Source organism: Balaenoptera acutorostrata, chromosome 1 (genome assembly GCF_949987535.1).
Source record: "Balaenoptera acutorostrata chromosome 1, mBalAcu1.1, whole genome shotgun sequence".
Classification (NCBI taxonomy): domain Eukaryota; kingdom Metazoa; phylum Chordata; class Mammalia; order Artiodactyla; family Balaenopteridae; genus Balaenoptera; species Balaenoptera acutorostrata.
Window position 1 is genome coordinate 26,131,156 of NC_080064.1, and position 18,193 is coordinate 26,149,348.

An 18,193-nucleotide genomic window follows, 5' to 3' on the forward strand; every position below is an offset into this window, starting at 1 on the left:
AGGAGCGCGCGCTTCGACCCCGCGGCAAGCGACTCTGCGCGTCTGGATAGGCTACGAACGCGGCTTCCCCGCCCACCTCGCCGCTCGACGCGCTCCGATTGGCCGGTGTTGGCGCGAAGGTGCGCGAGTCGGCCCTCACTCAGGGGCAGCAGGAAACAATAGAGGCCGCGCGCGCAGAGCGAGCGCCCGCAGCCTCCCCGCCCCTCTCGCAAAACTCAACCCGATCCCCCCGGCTCGCCTGCCCGCCATGGCCGACAAGGAAGGTGAGGGTGCCGGGGCGGCCACAGGAGAGCGGGGGTGCCGGGCTTGCGTAGCGGCCTGGACACGGCCTAACAGTGAGGACAGGCCGGACTCTGCTGAGTGCAGTCCCCGCCATCGCAGGCGTGAGGATAAATCGCCCCGCGGGGAGGGCTAACGGCGCGCCAGGTCTTCGGGAGCGGAGGCCCGGCGCAGCGGCGGGAGGGTGGCGGTGGGGGCCCCGGCGGGTGTTTGGTCCCTCCCCGCGCTCCCTGTCGGTCTACCTGTCTCTCTCCGGGTCCTCCCTGCAGCGCTCGCTACCCGCAAGGGTCGGTTTTCGGGCCTCCTCGCGGGTTCTGTGCTCTTGCCGACGCCGTCGCCCGAACGGCTAACGGCGTCTGGCCGGGATGACCCCAGCAGTTAGGCCCCGTGAAGCTGGAGAGCGGTGTTGGTGCCTGCGCCTCGGGGAGATTTAGACAAACCTCCATTTCAGAATCGGGATTCTGGAGCCGTGCCGGTAGCTTCGGAAGTGTTTACTCGGTTTCCATTTGTGGTCGCTAACTTAAATTTGTTTTTAATGTTTCAGCAGCCTTTGATGACGCAGTAGAAGAACGTGTGATCAATGAAGAATACAAAATATGGAAAAAGAACACTCCTTTTCTTTACGATTTGGTGATGACCCATGCTCTGGAGTGGCCCAGCCTAACTGCACAGTGGCTTCCAGATGTAACCAGGTGATAGGAATCTTTTCAACGTTATTTTGTTGTGTTCTCGGTGTAGATTTCTCGCATTGATTTTCCCTGTTTTTCTTTCTCCAGTCACCCGTAGCGGACACGTGATCAGAACCTAGTGGTGACATTTTTTTTTCTAGGCCAAAAAAGGCAAAATGTAAAACAACTTTGCAGCTTACCTGATAAGAGAAAACATGTTGTCTTCTTTATCTGATTCTGAATTGAATAGCCATATTATAACTATAGTTGACCAAACAGTAATGTAAAATTTGTCAGCTTTCAAAAAGTATTATGATGAGTCCAGTTCTTTCAACAAAAGAAATTTGAATCTCACAGTCATTGGTAGTAGCTGGTTAATGCAAAGATGAATGTGACATGGTACCTGTCATTCAGAACAACATTTGAAAATTCTAGATGTGAACTAAGTAAATTCCTTCAAAACTCAGGTCTTTAGAAGTCAAGAAATTTGCGAATTGTGGTTATTTGGCTACGTTTCAGCTCAACAAGTTTTATATAAATGTTATTAATAACTTAAGAATGAGCCTGCTACCTTCACGTTGGCATTTTTTTAAAAATGGCGACATCTGTCCTAAGTATGTTAATAAGTACTTAGAAATTTAGAGCTGGAAGCTGGTTTATCATGACCAGGAGTTCCCATATTCAGCTAATCATCAGAATTACTTGAGTTCAGGATAAGTGGAGTCATTTCTGTCAGGAGTTCTCAGTTCAAACCACTTAGGAACTTGTGGCAGGATACTTGAGAATAGTTGAATGGTGATTCCAGATTATTGGACCAGAGGATCCCAAATATTGGCCACCCCATACCTACTAAGTCATTCTAGAAAAGTTTTTCATATAATGTGATTAGTTATGTTTGGAAAGCAGTGAATAAGACTAAATAACCCAAGGCTGAAATCTGTGCTGTAGTCTTAGTAGCTTTGTACTTTATGAATCTAGGTAAATAAATCTTTCTGCAGTATTAGACATTGGTCCAAATATCCTTCCCTTTTTTTTTTTTTTTTTTTTGGTATTCTACTCGAATAACAATGTCATTTACTTATTTTTTTTTTTTAGAAGGAGGGGTCCTTTAAGCAACTATCTCTAATGTCTACTGTTTACTGTGTGTGTGTGTGTTCTTTTTTATTCATATTTTGTTTCTAAACACAAAAACAAAAAACCATACAATCGTAGTTTTGTAATATTGTTCTCCCCTCCCTCACTTGCTCTGGTTCTTTAACTTTCTAAATGCAGGTATCCCCAACTTTATGTTGACAGCCCTCTTATCTTTCCTGTTTTTCCCCATGTAAGATGTAGACACCTATTAACTCTGTGCAGAGGAATTTCTGTTGATTTATCTCTAGACCCAACTTCTGAGCGCTACCTGAATTTTCAGCTGTCTTATCTAGAGTATTTTATTGGCTTCCCCAACATGACATATTTCAAACTGAGTATATTTTTTCCATGGAGGTCCCAACCCAACTTTTTCTATTGTTCCCATTTCTCCTTTTCATAGTTGACTTTGGTTTGACATTTCTTAGGTTTTTCCCCCTTTATCACTTGACAGTCCATTTATAAGCCCTGATCAACTCTTGTGTAGCATCTTTCCCATCTAGACCATGGGTTCTAGAACTTTAACAGGCATCATAATCAGCTGGAGGGATTGTAAAACAGATTTTTTTTTTTCAATTGACCACGCCTTGCAGCTTGCGGAATCTTAGTTCCCTGACCAGGAATTGAACCCGGGCCATGGCAGTGAAAGCACTGAGTCCTAACCACTGGACAACCAAGGAATTCCCTGCAGAACAGATTGTTGAGCACCACAAACCATCCCCCGCCTCCCCCCCAAGTTTCAGATTGAGTAGGTCTATAGTGGATCTCTGAATTTGCATGCTGAAGTTCCCAGATGATGTTGATGCTATTGTTCCTGATACCACGCTTGAAGAACCTCTGTTTTACACTGTTAAATTAATCCTTCTGAGGTAACTCAAATGATGCTATGTCCCTTATAAGTTTTCCATGGTTCTTTGTTCCTTACAGTGAAGAGTCCAGAATGCCTTAAGCTGGCATTCAGTACCCTAGAGTCTGATTTTAATCTGCTTTCTAGCCTTCTCTCTCACTTTGTTTTCCCACATTCAAAGTCAGCTTTGGACTTCAGTTCTAGTTCTGTTAGTTGGTAGTTGTGATATTAGGCAAGTTGCTTAATTTTCCCAAACCATCTTTAAATTAGAATAGTACTTCAGAGTGTTGTTATGGTGTTTAAATGATATGAGGTATGTGAAATGCTTAACGTGGTATCTGGCACTTTGTAATCTTCCCCTTTGCTTATTTCCCTTAGAATACTGTCTTCCAAAGCCCTTGTCCCCCTCTTCTAGATTATCTCTCATTTTGAGACCTGCTCAGGTAACACTTCTTCTAAGAACGTGTCCTTTATTCCAGAAGTAATCTTTCGTATCTAAATTTCCATGTTCTTGGGTACTTTTCATGAATTATATGTTGACTTGTGTTTAAAATGTTTGTGTATATGACTGTTTAATTGTCCCTGGTTTTTTGAGGATATGAATCACATCTTAATCATCTTTGTGCTTCAGTAGCATTTGAACAGTTAGTTTACCTGATGTTACTTCCTTTCCCTTTTAATGACGTTAACCTAATGAAGTAACCTAAAGTGGTATTATACCCAGCAATTGGTTTCTTTCCCTCCAACTCCTTGTAAAGGGTGAGTAGTTAATTCGTATCTTATTCCATCAGACTTTTTCCTCAAAGTAATTGTAAACATTTGACTAAGTTAAGAAATAATTACAAAATTAAGTGCTCTGTGGTCCTTATACTCAGCTCTATGGAAGATATGTGAAAAGTAGGAACTGTGGCTCTTAATGACTTCTTCCTCTCAAAACCTGGTTGTAATAGTGCCTTGTGCATACATGTATGTCACTGACTTCGTAGTCTCTCTTAGTGTACTGATTTGAATACTGACCATATATTGCTATTACAGACCAGAAGGGAAAGATTTCAGTATTCATCGACTTGTCCTGGGGACACACACGTCAGATGAGCAAAACCACCTTGTGATAGCCAGTGTGCAGCTCCCTAATGATGATGCTCAGTTTGATGCTTCACACTACGACAGTGAAAAAGGAGGTAGGAATCTTAAAGGTGAAGGAAGGAATGATGTATGGGTTATATTTTTCATATCTCTAAATTATCATAAAGAGTGTGTACAGTTTGATAAAGTAGTCTCTCAAATTAGGAACAAGATAACTAAGCTTTGGAAAGCCTGATTTTGCAGTATAGATATTAGATGTCAGAAGACATATTTAACACATACTTGGTTCTGTACCTTTTCTATAAACTTCCTTCAACTAAATTTGGTGGTGGGGAAATTTCTAGAATTGAAAGAAGCAAAAATCCACCATATATTATTGCTATGCATGCTTGCATTCTCAACATGGGAGATACTGCCCCTGCGGGAGTGAAAATTGGTTCTCAGAGGGGTGTGTGTGTGAAAACAATCTTATTCTTTGAACTGTTTAAAGCACAGATATACATAGCATGCATAAACAAATACACAGGAATTTCATCAAGGTATCAGAAAAAATGTCCTACAAGGTTCCTTACAGGGGCAATAATAAAAATAAAGGTTGAAAAACACTGGCTTAAATTACACTTTCCGGGTTTAAGTGGTAGAAATGACTTAACCATGGCATGTGCTGTATAGTGTATGAAAATAAATGAGTGTTTAATTATATCCTATTTTTAGGAGATATTCTCAGGGCATAACTGTTCATGAAATACTTTTTCCCTTTCAGAAGAGATAGAAATGAGTGGGTTTCCTTTATTGTTGTCCTTGAACTCAAATTATTACTGGGAGGTAGAAGATAGGCTCTCAGTATTGAGAGTTTTGCCCTAAAAAATGAATGTTTAATGTTTTTTATCTTAGATTTCTCCTGATTAGCAGAATCCATTCTTTTATCTAAGATATTTTGGGTTCCAGTTACTTGCCAGGATTGTAATGTGCAGCTACTCTTTTGATCATTCCATATTTAGGTTAGGGTAATATAGAATGCAAAATAAGTTCTTAGGATAAAGGTCAGCAAACATGATTTTGTGTCACTGACCCAAGTGTGTGAACTATAGGATATGGTTACTACAGAGTTATTCTCTAGGTAGGCATCAGTGATTGAGGGGATAAAACGCTGAACTTAAGAATCAAGACTGGGACTTCCCTGGCAGTCCAGTGGTTAAGGCTTCGCCTTCCAATGCACGGGGTTTGAGTTTGATCCCTGGTCGGGGAGCTAAGATCCCATATGCCTTGCGGCCAAAAAACCAAAACATAAAACAGAAGCAATATTGTAACAAATTCAATAAAGACTTTAAAAGTGGTCCACATCAAAAAAAAAAAGAATCAGAAGATGGGCTTGAGACCCTGTTGGGCTGCTCACTAGCTGTGTGGCTTGAGGATAAATCATTTAGCCTCTCTGAGCCTGTTTCCTTTTTATTAAATAAATTGTCTTTAAATAGGACTTTTGGTTATTTAGACATAAAACAAATATTCTGATTGGTAATATAATAAATCATCTTTAATAAAGCAGAGAATTCCCTGGTGGTCCAGTGGTTAGGACTCATGCTCTCACTGCGGGGGCCCTGGTTGGACCCCTGGTCAGGGAACTAAGATTCGGCAAGCCTTCACAGTGCAGCCAAAAAAAAAAAAAAATTTGAAGTAAATATAAAATACTGTGAACCCCCCTCCCCCTGTAAATCTATCCCTTATGGATCGCTGTTAAATTGATAGTTTTTTGAATGGTTTATCTATCCCATTTATTGGATCACTCATTCAACGAATATATTAAGTATTACTGTATGCCAGGCAATTTTTCTTGGTACTGGGAATACAGCATAAAATACACTTTCCTGGCCTGGCGTATCTTGGACATCTTTCTGTGTGAGCATATGGAGATGTGTCTCCTTTTTGATGGCTGTATACTATACTATAATTAACCATCCCTCAATTAACATTTAAGTGGTTTCCAATCTTTTGGCTTCAAAAACAGTTCTTGTGCATGTATCTTGCATAGTTTTGCTGTAGAGTGATTAAGTGGAATGCTAATCAAATGGCAAGAACATTTTCAGTTATAATTGGTACTGCTAAGTTGCCCTCCAAAGAAAGATTCACAATTTCACCAATAGCAGATGTATTGATGTCTGTTTCTGCATGCCTTTGCCAACACTGAATGTAATACTACACTCTTATTTTACTTTGCTTTTTTCTTTTTCCTTTAATGGCTGCACCACACTGCTTGCAGGATCTTAGTTCCTCGACCAGGGATCAAACCCGTGCCCTCAGCAGTGAAAGCACAGAGTCCTAACCACTGGACTGCCAGGGAATTCCCTACTTTGCTTTTTAAGTTATTCGTGATGTTGGACCTATTTTAAAATATTTGTCTTTTGTCTGTCTCTCTCTTGAGCTGCCTATTTATGTTTTTCGCTCATTTTTTCTTTTGAGTTATCTCTATATATAAGGTAAGTTATCCCTAACCTAATAGGTTATAGGTAATTTTTTTCCTCTTTATTTTATAATTTTGAGTCCTATTTAGTTTAGAAGCTTTGAATTTTAAATTATCCAGCTTTCCTCTGGTGTCCTTCAGATTTTGTCATTCATTGAAAGGCCTTCATTCCAAGATTTTAAAATAGTTAGCTGTTGTTTTCTGGTACTTTTATGTTTTGACTACGAAAACTTTAATCTTTCTTGTATTTGTTTTGGTTTTAGAGATGAAATAGGAAAACGAGCTTTTTTCCTAAGTGGTTAGCAATTTTTTTTTTAATGCCATTTGCTGACTAATCCATTTTCTTCACTGTTTTTGTTGTTTTAAGTATAGTTGATTTACAATATTGTGTTAGTTTCAGGTGTTCGGCATAGTGATTCATTGGGTTTTGGGGGGTTTTTGGGTTTTTTTATATTCCATTATAGGTTACTACAAGATATTGAGTATACAGTAAATCCTTGTTGCTTATCTATTTTATGTATAGTAGTTTGTATCTATTAATCCCATACTCCTAGTTTATCCCCCTCAACCCCTCCCCTTTGGTAACCATCAGTTTGTTTTCTATGTCTGTGAGTCTGTTTCTGTTTTGTATATAGATTCATTTGTATTCTTTTTTAGATTCCTCATGTAAGTCTTCCCTGGTTTTTGAAATGGCATCTTTTAACATACACTCCAGTCTCTTTCTGGTAACTGAGTTTTTTGAGTGGCATCAAACCAATTTACTTTTATGTTCTGATGATACCTTTATCCCCCTTACTAATACTTAACAATTAGAGGAACTATGAAAAATACCAGTAATATGTATGATATATTTGTATGACTCTATTTCGCCCTATTCAATCCTCACAAGGAAATCAATACTTACAGTTGTTTTGTAACTTGCCCTAAGGTTACATAGCATATCAGCTCCCATTCCTTCCTTTTCTCTTCCTTTTACCTCTCCTTCGTCCTTCAAATCACCCTCGGATGACTGAACAAGCTTGGTGCTTAAAGCGGGACAGGTGCTCTCCATGTGGTCTCAACAGTGGTGGAAGTAGATACATACTAATGTCTCTTAAAGCTTCTTGGGTTGTTGTTAGATAGATAGCTTCCTAGTCCCTCCTTGCTCTCAGATGAAATGTCCTGGACTCTCAGATTGAACTATTGTAATTGATTACCATCTACTTGACCCCATTTGGTTTGAGGTACTTGGTGGCAGACAGCTTCAAAAGATCATTAAACTTTCAAAGAGAAAGAACTAAAAACTGGCTTAGGCTTGTTTTGACATTAAAAAGAATTTGTGTGTTTATATTAGATTCAGCCTGGCTGTGGTCACATTTTAAGCCTGAAAATAGATTAGGTTTAAAAGTTTACTTCAGACTCTGTTACCAGGATCTTCAAATATCAACAGATTTATTTTTAGCAACTTATTTGGGGAATGGGTTTGGGGGGCGGCGTTTGTTTTTAAGTAATCTTTAGTCTTTTGCCTCAATATATAATAAACTATTACTAAATCATGATGAAATAATGGAATATTTGACTCAAGATGTTACAACTTATTCCTCTTAGTTTCAAAATGTTTATGAACTCAAAAAATGGCACGGTGGTAGAAATTAGAATGCCGGTTATCTAGTTTGTCAGGCAGCATTGGTTGGGAGGGACACAGTGGTGCCTTGCAGGAGGATGAGAGAGGGCTGGAGATGTTCCATATTTTTATCTGTGTGGTAGTTCCCCTGATAATATGCATATGTAAAAATTCATCAGGCTAGGCACTTTTACTATATTGTTATGTCTCAGTCTTTTTAAATAGTATTTTATATGGAGAGAAGCAAACAAATAGCAATATAGTTAGACCTTGATAGTCATTCACTTTATTGTACATTGCTACCTCAGTCTTTCTTTCCTACATCAGATTTGGCCTTTTGCGTATCACCTTCAACTTGGGGAATCTCTATTTGTTAAATAGATAAATCCTCATCTTCATAAATCTCAATTATGAATCCTTTAAGCTGATTTCTTATTACTGTACTTCAACTACAGTTAGGGGGGCCCTTCTGATTAGTAGTATATAGCTGATACTGAAATAACCCACATTATATAACAGTTACCCCTTGCTCTGTGGGCTCCATGCCAGCTATTGCTCTTTCCTTGTTGGTATCTCTTTTCTGGCAATTATTCTTTTTTGTCATAGTCATCTATAATTGTGTGCTTATCTTATCTCCCTGTGTTTGGACTAAAAGTTCTTTGAGATCACATATCCTAATCATGCCTTCTTTTTTTACATTGTAGATACTTGTGGTCTAGAATTCTGGGGGAAAAATTGTTTAATGTGTTTGGTTTTTTTTTCTCTTTTAGAGTCTATTTTGAACTGTTTCTAGGTTTTTAGCTTGTTTAAACCACTGCTTTTCAACTTATAAAGTTATTTTGAGGTTGAAAGTTATCTGCTAATTATATTACCCAACTGTGTCTCTGCTTTGTGAAAAGATTTTTGTCCTTCAGAGTGTCATTTTCATCTACAAGTTACTCTCATAACTTTGTTTTATGGGTAAGGTATTTGAGGTTCAGAGAAATTGAAGGCCTTCACCAAAATCACCAAGATAGTAAGTGGCAGAGTCAGTTATGCCATGGCCTGACTCTTAACTCAGGTACCTTATCATGCTGCCTTCTGTAATTCTTTGGCTACTTATTAACTACCTTTGTTTAAATATTGCTTTGCCAAGATTTACATAATCACAAATTATATTGTTATACATTTTATAATGGTACTTGGGAGAATTCTGTAAGTGCATACAGTAGTCAAATATGAATAAAAAATGTTTTTGTCTAGTCCTTGCCTACCTGGTTTATTTCAACCAAGGACTCTGGTTGGCAAGTGTAAGTGGGAGGTCAGGAAAGTAGAACCAGCTGTTGTGGCTCTGTTTTTCCTCACTGGTGTGAGGAAAGATGTGACAGTATTTCAGAAAGGTCATCCCAAACTAGAGTTTCAAATTAATAGTAAAAGGGACTCTTTAGTACCTAGCACACTGTGTACTTGATATTCATTAAAACAGTAACTTAGATTTTATTGATTTAGCACATTTTTTTTGATAGTTTAAGTGAGGCTTGAAAGCCACTTAGTGAGAATTTTTGAAGTGGAGTCAATAGTGTTCCTTACTTTTAGATAGTAATGTAATACTTACTAGGTATATTATTACCTAAATCATTGTAGGTGTAGCTGAAAGTACCAGGCTAGGGATCAGAAAAATAGGGATTCAGTTTAGGTTCTGCCATAGTCAAGTCACCATAAACAAATTAAGGTAGGTCCTCTGAGCTTCTCTTTTCTTGTGTAAAATTTTTATTTTTCTGTTTTTTTATTTTTTATTTTTGGCTGCATTGGGTCTCTGTTGCTGCGCGTGGGCTTTCTCTAGTTGTGGCGAGCGGGGGCTACTCTTCGTTGCATTGCGCAGGCTTTTCATTGCTGTGGCTTCTCTTGTTGCGGAGCACGGGCTCTAGGCTCGCGGGCTCTAGAGCACAGGCTCAGTAGTTGTGGCACACAGGCTTAGTTGCTCCGTGGCATGTGGGATCTTCCCAGCCCAGGGCTCGAACCCCTGTCCCCTGCATTGGCAGGCGGATTCTTAACCACTGCGCCACCAGGGAAGCCCTCGTGTAAAATTTTTGGAGATAATAACTCTTCCCTACGCTGTAGGGTTATGGTAAGAATGAAATGAAGTAAGGAATGTGAACACACTTTATACTGCTAACAAATGTTTAGATCGCTTCTAGTATTACACCAGTTCGTTGATTAAAAGCCTTGCCTGTGTCATACTTTGAGTGACATAGAGTAGCTCTTGCTTTGTCCTCATTTGCAATTAATTTATCGTATTTACAGAATTTGGAGGTTTTGGCTCGGTTAGTGGAAAAATTGAAATAGAAATCAAGATCAACCATGAAGGAGAAGTAAACAGGGCACGCTATATGCCCCAGAACCCTTGCATCATTGCCACAAAGACTCCATCCAGTGATGTTCTTGTTTTTGACTATACGAAACATCCTTCTAAACCAGGTACTTGCCCTCTTCGATTCAGATACAAATGATGAGTCACTGTGGGGATACATTGCTTCTCTCTTTTTTTTTTTACTTCTCTCAATTTTAATTGCTTGTTATTCTTTGTATAACTTAACATCTTGTGACTTATATTGATATGTGTGGGTGCTCTTCCTTCATCCTTCTTCCCTACGTGGGAAAAAAAAATGCTTTTTTACATAGGATAGAATGTGCAGCTCTCAAGCATTATCTGTTTGGTCATAATGGGGCTGTATGTCTCATAAAAAGTAAGAGCTTTAGACCTCTTGATAAAAATTCCATTATACTTAGTAGATCCAAAGAGGAAGTGGACTGGATAGTCTTGATGTGTCTGTTACTTCGTAGACCCTTCTGGAGAGTGCAACCCAGACTTGCGTCTCCGTGGACATCAGAAGGAAGGCTACGGGCTTTCTTGGAACCCAAATCTCAGTGGGCACTTACTTAGTGCTTCAGATGACCATGTGCGTATCCTTTCCATTCTGAAGCAAATCTGGGCTATTTATATCAGTTTTTTTCCTCTGGGGTGTGTCGGGAAGTGAGACCCTTTTATATAATAGTTAATTTTTCATTTAAGACTATCTGCCTATGGGACATCAGTGCTGTTCCAAAGGAAGGAAAAGTTGTGGATGCGAAGACCATCTTTACAGGGCATACAGCAGTAGTAGAAGACGTCTCCTGGCATCTGCTCCATGAGTCTCTGTTTGGGTCAGTTGCTGATGATCAGAAACTTATGATGTGAGTAGAATCCATTTTTTTCTCAATATATTATCTAAGTTTTATATTTAGTTACCCATTTCAAGCTTTTTTCCTGTTTTTTCTCTTTTACTAAAGCTGGGATACTCGTTCAAACAATACTTCCAAACCAAGCCACTCAGTTGATGCTCACACTGCTGAAGTGAACTGCCTTTCTTTCAATCCTTATAGTGAGTTCATTCTTGCCACAGGATCAGCTGACAAGGTCAGTGTGATTTATTCTCCAAGAAAACATAGGGTGGATTTCTCTGGCTTCTTTTGTTAATATTTATTTATTTGGCTGTGTCGGGTCTTAGTTGTGGCACACAGAATCTTTCGTTGTGGCGCGCGGGCTTCTCTCTAGTTGTGGCGCGCGGGTTTTCTCTTCTCTAGTTGTGGTGCATGGCTCTCTAGTTGAGGCGTGCGAGCTCAGTAGTTGTGCTGCGCGGGCCTACTTGCCCTGCAGCATGTGGGATCTTAGTTCCCCGACCGGGGAATCGAACCTGCGTCGCCTGCATTGGAAGGCGGATTCTTTACCACTGGACCACCAGGGAAGTCCCTCTCTGGCTTCTTTTGAATGCACAGAGATCTTTTAGTTATGGATTTTCTTTTTCTCAATAAAAAAATTTTATTGATTGCACTTGCTTTCCTTTTTGTATGTAGACTGTTGCCTTGTGGGATCTGAGAAATCTGAAACTTAAGTTGCATTCCTTTGAATCACATAAGGATGAAATATTCCAGGTGAGAGAAACTAATGCTCCTTCCCCCCGCCCCAAGGGAAATCTGAGTGTGGGAGTGGGCACACTTGTGCCTTATCCCATTGCTATAAGTAATAAAAATCTTCTTTATGCCTATGCTGATCTCTGTATGAATTGGGATTGTTTTCCCTCCATTATTTCTATACTTTCTCAAACTGATCATTTGTCACCTACACTCTTGAGGTATTAAACTTAGTGCCTGATTATTTTATCAGCCTTGTTCCTGACGCTTGTCTCTTCCTTTATTTCCACTCCTTTATCCTTTAAAACTTGCTGTATCTGTTAATTTCACAGTTCATTCCTAAAGTACTGACTCCATGTTTTCTGCCTCATCCGTTTAATTAAGCTCCATATGCAAAACCCTCTGACTCAGTTCAAGAAATAATTGTTACATTATGTTGGAAGCTTAATGCAAGGGCACTGTGAGGAGTACATTATAGTCTTTGCAGTCAGTCCTACGTGTAATACTGAATTCATTATAAGTACTTGGGTAAATAATTATTTTGTGTGTGATCTGTACTTTAGTTCTTAGGTCAGCACTGGATGACATTTGGCTAGAAGCTGGAATTAGACAATAAGAATAAATGAGATCTTCAAAAATATGAAATAGAACAAAAGCTGATATCCTGGGTCTAGTAATGGGTTAAATTGTTAAATCTAATGTTAGATTTTTTCCTCTCAATTTTCTAATTGATGGCTTTTTTCTTATGTATAGGTTCAGTGGTCGCCTCACAATGAGACTATTTTGGCTTCCAGTGGCACTGATCGCAGACTGAATGTCTGGGATTTAAGGTAAGTCTTGTTAATTATTACTCTTTGTGGAGTTATTTTCTTACACTTTCCAGAATTACTCAAGGTAAATCTGTTTTAACTTTTTTTTTTTTCTTTTTTAAAAGTTATTTATTTTTGGCTGCGTTGGGTCTTCGTTGCTGCGCACGGGCTTTCTCTAGTTGCGGCTAGTGGGGGCTACTCTTCGTTGTGGTGCGCGGGCTTCTCATTGCAGTGGCTTCTCTTGTTGCGGAGCACAGGCTCCAGGTGTGAGGGCTTCAGTAGTTGCAGCAGCTACACATGGGCTCAGTAGTTGTGGCTCGCGGGCTTAGTTGCTCCGCGGCATGTGGGATCTTCCTGGACCAGGGATTGAACCCGTGTCCCCTGCATTGGCAGGCGGATTCTTAACCACTGCGCCACCAGGGAAGTCCCTGTTTTAACTTCTGAAAATCTTTTTGTGCTAGTAAAATTGGAGAGGAACAATCCCCAGAAGATGCAGAAGATGGGCCACCAGAGTTGCTGGTATGTTACAGATACTGAGCAGAACTGAAATAGTTTGTGATTTATTGTCCTCTGTCTGCTTTTCATCTCTGTTTTCCTTCCTCTTTCAGTTTATTCATGGTGGTCACACTGCCAAGATATCTGATTTCTCCTGGAATCCCAATGAACCTTGGGTGATTTGTTCTGTATCAGAAGACAATATCATGCAAGTTTGGCAAATGGTAAGTGTTTCTTAATTTGGGCGAGTTTAGATAAATGAGACCTAGTATCACTTCATATTTATATACTTCATCAGTACAACTGGCAACTCTGTTCAGTTTACTCCCAAGTGTGACTTGCCTGCACATTATCATTTTCAGCTGCCTACCCTTTAACTTTATCAAGTTGTCTCACTGGTATCTTGAACTCAACTAAACAAAACTGATCTTTTCTTTTCTCCTTCCTTTCCTTACTCCCCTCACCTCCTGACTTTTTGTTTTCTATATGACTTCAATGTCTCCCCAGCTCACTAGACTTGAAAACTCAGGTCTTCCTCTATTGTCTATTCACCTCTAGGTGCGGTTCACTTATCAGATTTTATATTGTTGATCTCTGCAGTGTTTCTCCTGTCTTTACTCAACTTACAAACAGATATAACCAACTTTCCTGTTTCTATTCCACACCTAGTTTTTTGGTCAGGTTCTCAGTACTACTTGCTGGGCTATTGCAATAACCTCCTAATTGTTGGCTTGCCTCCTGTTTCTCCCTCTTTGCTAGCAGTCGAATCTTTAGGAATGATCATTCCCTTGAAATTACTTATGAACATGCCTAGCACAGTTCCTACTGCAATGTCACAGCATCAAAGAGTACCATTTCTTCATGAAACTTGCCTAGATGTCAAAAACATTCCCTGCCTTAATACCCCAATTGAAGGTGATCACCCTTCTTTGAATTTTCAGAGCACTTGGAATTTAATAAAAGCAACTGTAATGTCTGATATGTAGCAATACAAGAAACAGTTGCCTTCTGGAGATGGATGGTGGTGATAGCTGCACACAGTGTGAATGGACTTAATGCCACTGAACTATACAGTTATAAATGGTTATGATGGTAAATTTTGTTATGTGTCTTTTACCACAATTTACAAAACAACTGCATGACTTTTAAGTGACAGTAGCCTAATAAATGAAAATAATTCAAAAGAAACTTTTGGTGTCTCAGAGTAGATCTAGAGCCAGGAAGAAACTCCAAAGGTGAGTTTTTGGCTTAACATGAGGGAAAAAAATTTTGATATTCAGAACTTTCTTACGGAATAGCCCTGTTAATCAAAAATAAAGAAATAAAATGGGAGTATTTGTGGCCTATGAGATTAACACATTATATACTGCATCGATACTTTGGAGTATTATGTATCAGAATGAAGTATACTTAGTTTTATAAGCTATTCATGATATGCTAATAAGTAGGAAAAAAGCAAATTATAGAACAGCATGATAGAATCCCTCTTATTAAAATTTGGGTGTCTAGTCTTATGTTTAATTATATGTAACTATTTAATAGAAGGCTATTTGCCAAAATGTGGTTGGTATGTTTAGAGAATTCTTGTTTTATTCTTTATACCTTTCTGTATTATAATTTTTTATAATAAGGATTTGTTTCATGTATTAACAGAAAATCCACTTTATCCTTTTCCTTGTAACATACCCACACAAAATTAATATAAAATATTAGAGTTCTAACAAGAAAGTGAAATGGGCTGCCTTAGCCTGTCAATGAAAGGTATTTTAGTAGTTGCCATGGGAATGTTGTAGGAGATTAAGCTACATCACCTTCAAGGCCATCACCTCCAGTCCAGGTTGTTACTTTACTCCGTTTTGGGGGGGGGGGGGAGGCTGTTTGTTTTGGGTTTTTTTAAGAATTATTGTGATATAATAAGTAGTAAGCATTTGGTCTTTGTCCAGGTTCCTGGCACAGAGTTCCTAAAACCCTTGGGATTTCCTGAGTTGTAGGAGTCTCTGTTGCTATTTATAAGTAGCTCCTTTTGGCCACACCTGAGTTCAGGCTAAGGAGGTAACTTAAGGGGGCCCCTATAAAAACTCTTGGGAAAGCTCCATAAAAAGCTTTCGATTTCATGAGCTTCTGGGTTGGTGAATATATCAATGCCACCAGAGAGGGTGTGGAAGCTCTGTGCTCCATCCCCACCTTGCCCTGTGCATCTCTTCCATTTGGCCATTCCTGAGTTACAATCTTTATAATAAACCAGTAAAGTGCTTTCCTGAGTTCTGTGAATCATTCCAGCAAATCATCAAACCTGGCGGGGTTGGGGGGGTGGGCTGTGAGAAAATTTATAGCCAAGTTGGGCAGGAGTACTCGGGTAGCCTGGGCACTCAAGGCTTGACACTGGCCTCTGCTGAAGTGAGGGTAGTCTTGTGGGATTGAGCCCTTGGTCACAGTGCTACCTCCAGGTGGTCAGAATCAGGACTGAACTGAGTTGTTGGACACCCCATCAGTGTCAGGGGAGAAGATACCACACTTTTGTTGTCAGACTACTCACATAATTGTATACATTGTTTGTCCCTGTAAGCTAAGACTATCCCATCCTCTGTAGCACCTACCCTAGGGATACTAAGTGCATAGTAGATACTAAGAACAGTAAATTTTGCCCAAGTGAAAGCGGTTTCTATGTTTAAGATGCTCTTGGATATGGGTGTTTCATCAAGTAGTACAAGTAGAGTTTATTTTATGCAAGAACAGTTTCTCTTTTTAAAATATTTATAAATTGAGATGTGGAACATGGTTTTTGCAGTGCAGTCACAGAATTGTGCAACCATCACTACAGTCAGTTACCCCAGAAAGAAACCCCACACCCAGTAGCCATCCCTCCCATTTGCCTCCAGTCCACCCAGTACTAGGCAACCATTAATCTACTTTCTCTATGGATTTGACTATTCTGCACATTTAATATAAATGAAATCATACAATATGTGACTGACTTTTTTTATTGCCAAGTAATACTCCATTGTATGGATATATTATTTTATTTGTCCATTGTTTTTACTTTTTGACTATTACGAATAATGTCTGATTAAAAGACTCAAGGTTGATTATCAAGACAAATGGTAACCATACTTCAGTTTTTAGGGAATATCCTAATCCAGGGGCATTGGCCTGTGGCCAGCTGCCTGTTTTATTTGGCACGCGAGTATACTTATCCATTTGCAGGTTGTTTGTGGCTGCTTTCATCAAACAACTGCAGAGTTGAATAGTTAAAACAGATTATATGCCCCACAGTCTGTCTCCCTGGCCTCTCTATTTGAAACCTTAACTTCAAGAAGTAACTTTCATGTTTACTCAATATCCTTTTCTCTTTTTCTTGTTTTTGGCAGGCAGAGAACATTTATAATGACGAAGACCCTGAAGGAAGCGTGGATCCAGAAGGACAAGGATCCTAGAGAATGTCTGCACTTCTTGTGATTTTAGACTCCCCTTTTCTTCCTCTCAACCCTGAGATTGATTTAACACTGGTTTTGAGACACAGACTTTGGTTATCCCTCTATAATAAGTTCTATCAACAATGTTATTAGTCCAAACAGAAGGTGTTTTCTAAATATTAACTGGGGGCTTCTTGATTCAGCAAAGCCACAGACTTATATTTAAATTTTCTTCAGGAATTTTCTAGTAACAGAGGTCTAAAGTAGCCACAAAAAGGGGAATATTGTGTGTGGTTATTTTTCTTCTTATGCTATATCCCCAAGTTTTTCTGACTCATTTAAGTAAATGCTAGAGTGAGTAAGAAATAGAGCCAAGTGAGGTAGGTGTCTGAGCCATGAAGTATAAATACTACAAGATGTCGTCTTTATTCAGGAAATAGGGGAGATTCAAGTCATATAAATTCCTGCTCTAAAATCTTCACACCAAACTTTCCAGGATACACATTTTCTTACATAGACCAGTCTCCTCTCGGTTTCTTCAGTTAAGTCAAAACAATGTGTTCCTCTTTCCCCATATATTTTTGCTTGTTAGTGTATTTCTTGAGCTGTTTTCATATTATTTCTTTCCTTTCTGTGAAATGGTTTAAAAAAAAAAAAAAAAAAAAAACTTGGGACCACCAAGTTGTAAAGATGTATGTTTTTACCTGACAGTTATACCACAGGTAGACTGTCCAGTTAAATTGAGAAGAGTGAATCAATAACTTGTATTTGTTTTTAAAATTAAATTAATCCTGGATAAGAGTTGCTTTTTTTTTTTTTTTTAAGGAGTTAGTCCTTGACCACTAGTTTGATACCATCTCTATTTTGGGTGACCTGTTTCACCAGCAGGCCTGTTACTCTCCATGACTAACTGTGTAAGTGCTTATAATGGAATAAATTGCTTTTCTACATAACCCCACGCTGATGGGTTTTATTTAATATATAATATCCATCAAACACCAGTCTCTGGCTTCTAGAAGAGTTGTTCAGATGACAGTTATTTTCTATGGTCTTTGACTACCAAGAGCAGAATTAAATATAATAGACCCAGAAGTATAGCAAAGAGCTTTACTCCTTCCCAGGGAAAGTGAAAGACATAAAATACTGAATCAGAGGTGCACAGATTAGTCTTTGATAAAATAACATCTTTTTGAAGTCTATCTCTAGAGAACTACATGAACTTTCAAGAATGTCAGAGGCAGTGTGGCAGAGAGAATTTAAGGCAAAATTTCAATTTGGAAAAGGTGTTTGACCTTTTCTCATAGAGAGGTTGAATCTCCCCAGTATTTTTTTCACTGGGGCCTGTACTTAGAGGTTAGAAAAATAGGCTCTTGAAAGCCAAGTGCCATAACCAGGTAAAATGCCCAGTTCTTCAATCACCCAATTTAACTAAGTAGATCACTCTGACCCAAAATCATTTTCATGAAGTGAAAAA

The 18,193-nt window shown here is 39.1% G+C and overlaps 1 protein-coding gene across 2 annotated transcripts; it reads left to right on the forward strand.

The window, feature by feature from the left end:
• The first annotated feature begins 107 nt into the window (after nt 1-107).
• On the forward strand, nt 108-17,672 carry RBBP4 (RB binding protein 4, chromatin remodeling factor). Of its 2 annotated transcripts, none has more exons than XM_007182454.2 (12): nt 108-263; nt 824-971; nt 3,961-4,106; nt 10,356-10,529; nt 10,896-11,011; nt 11,125-11,285; nt 11,382-11,508; nt 11,946-12,023; nt 12,756-12,832; nt 13,273-13,330; nt 13,420-13,530; nt 16,675-17,672. In XM_007182454.2, exons 1-12 carry the CDS (start codon nt 248-250, stop codon nt 16,738-16,740), a joined length of 1,278 nt encoding a protein of 425 aa, XP_007182516.1. In that variant the 5' UTR covers nt 108-247; the 3' UTR covers nt 16,741-17,672. The 2 variants fall into 2 exon arrangements, with proteins under 2 accessions (XP_007182516.1, XP_057413408.1); XM_057557425.1 differs by having other exon boundaries at nt 121-263; nt 827-971.
• The last annotated feature ends 521 nt before the right edge of the window (nt 17,673-18,193 follow it).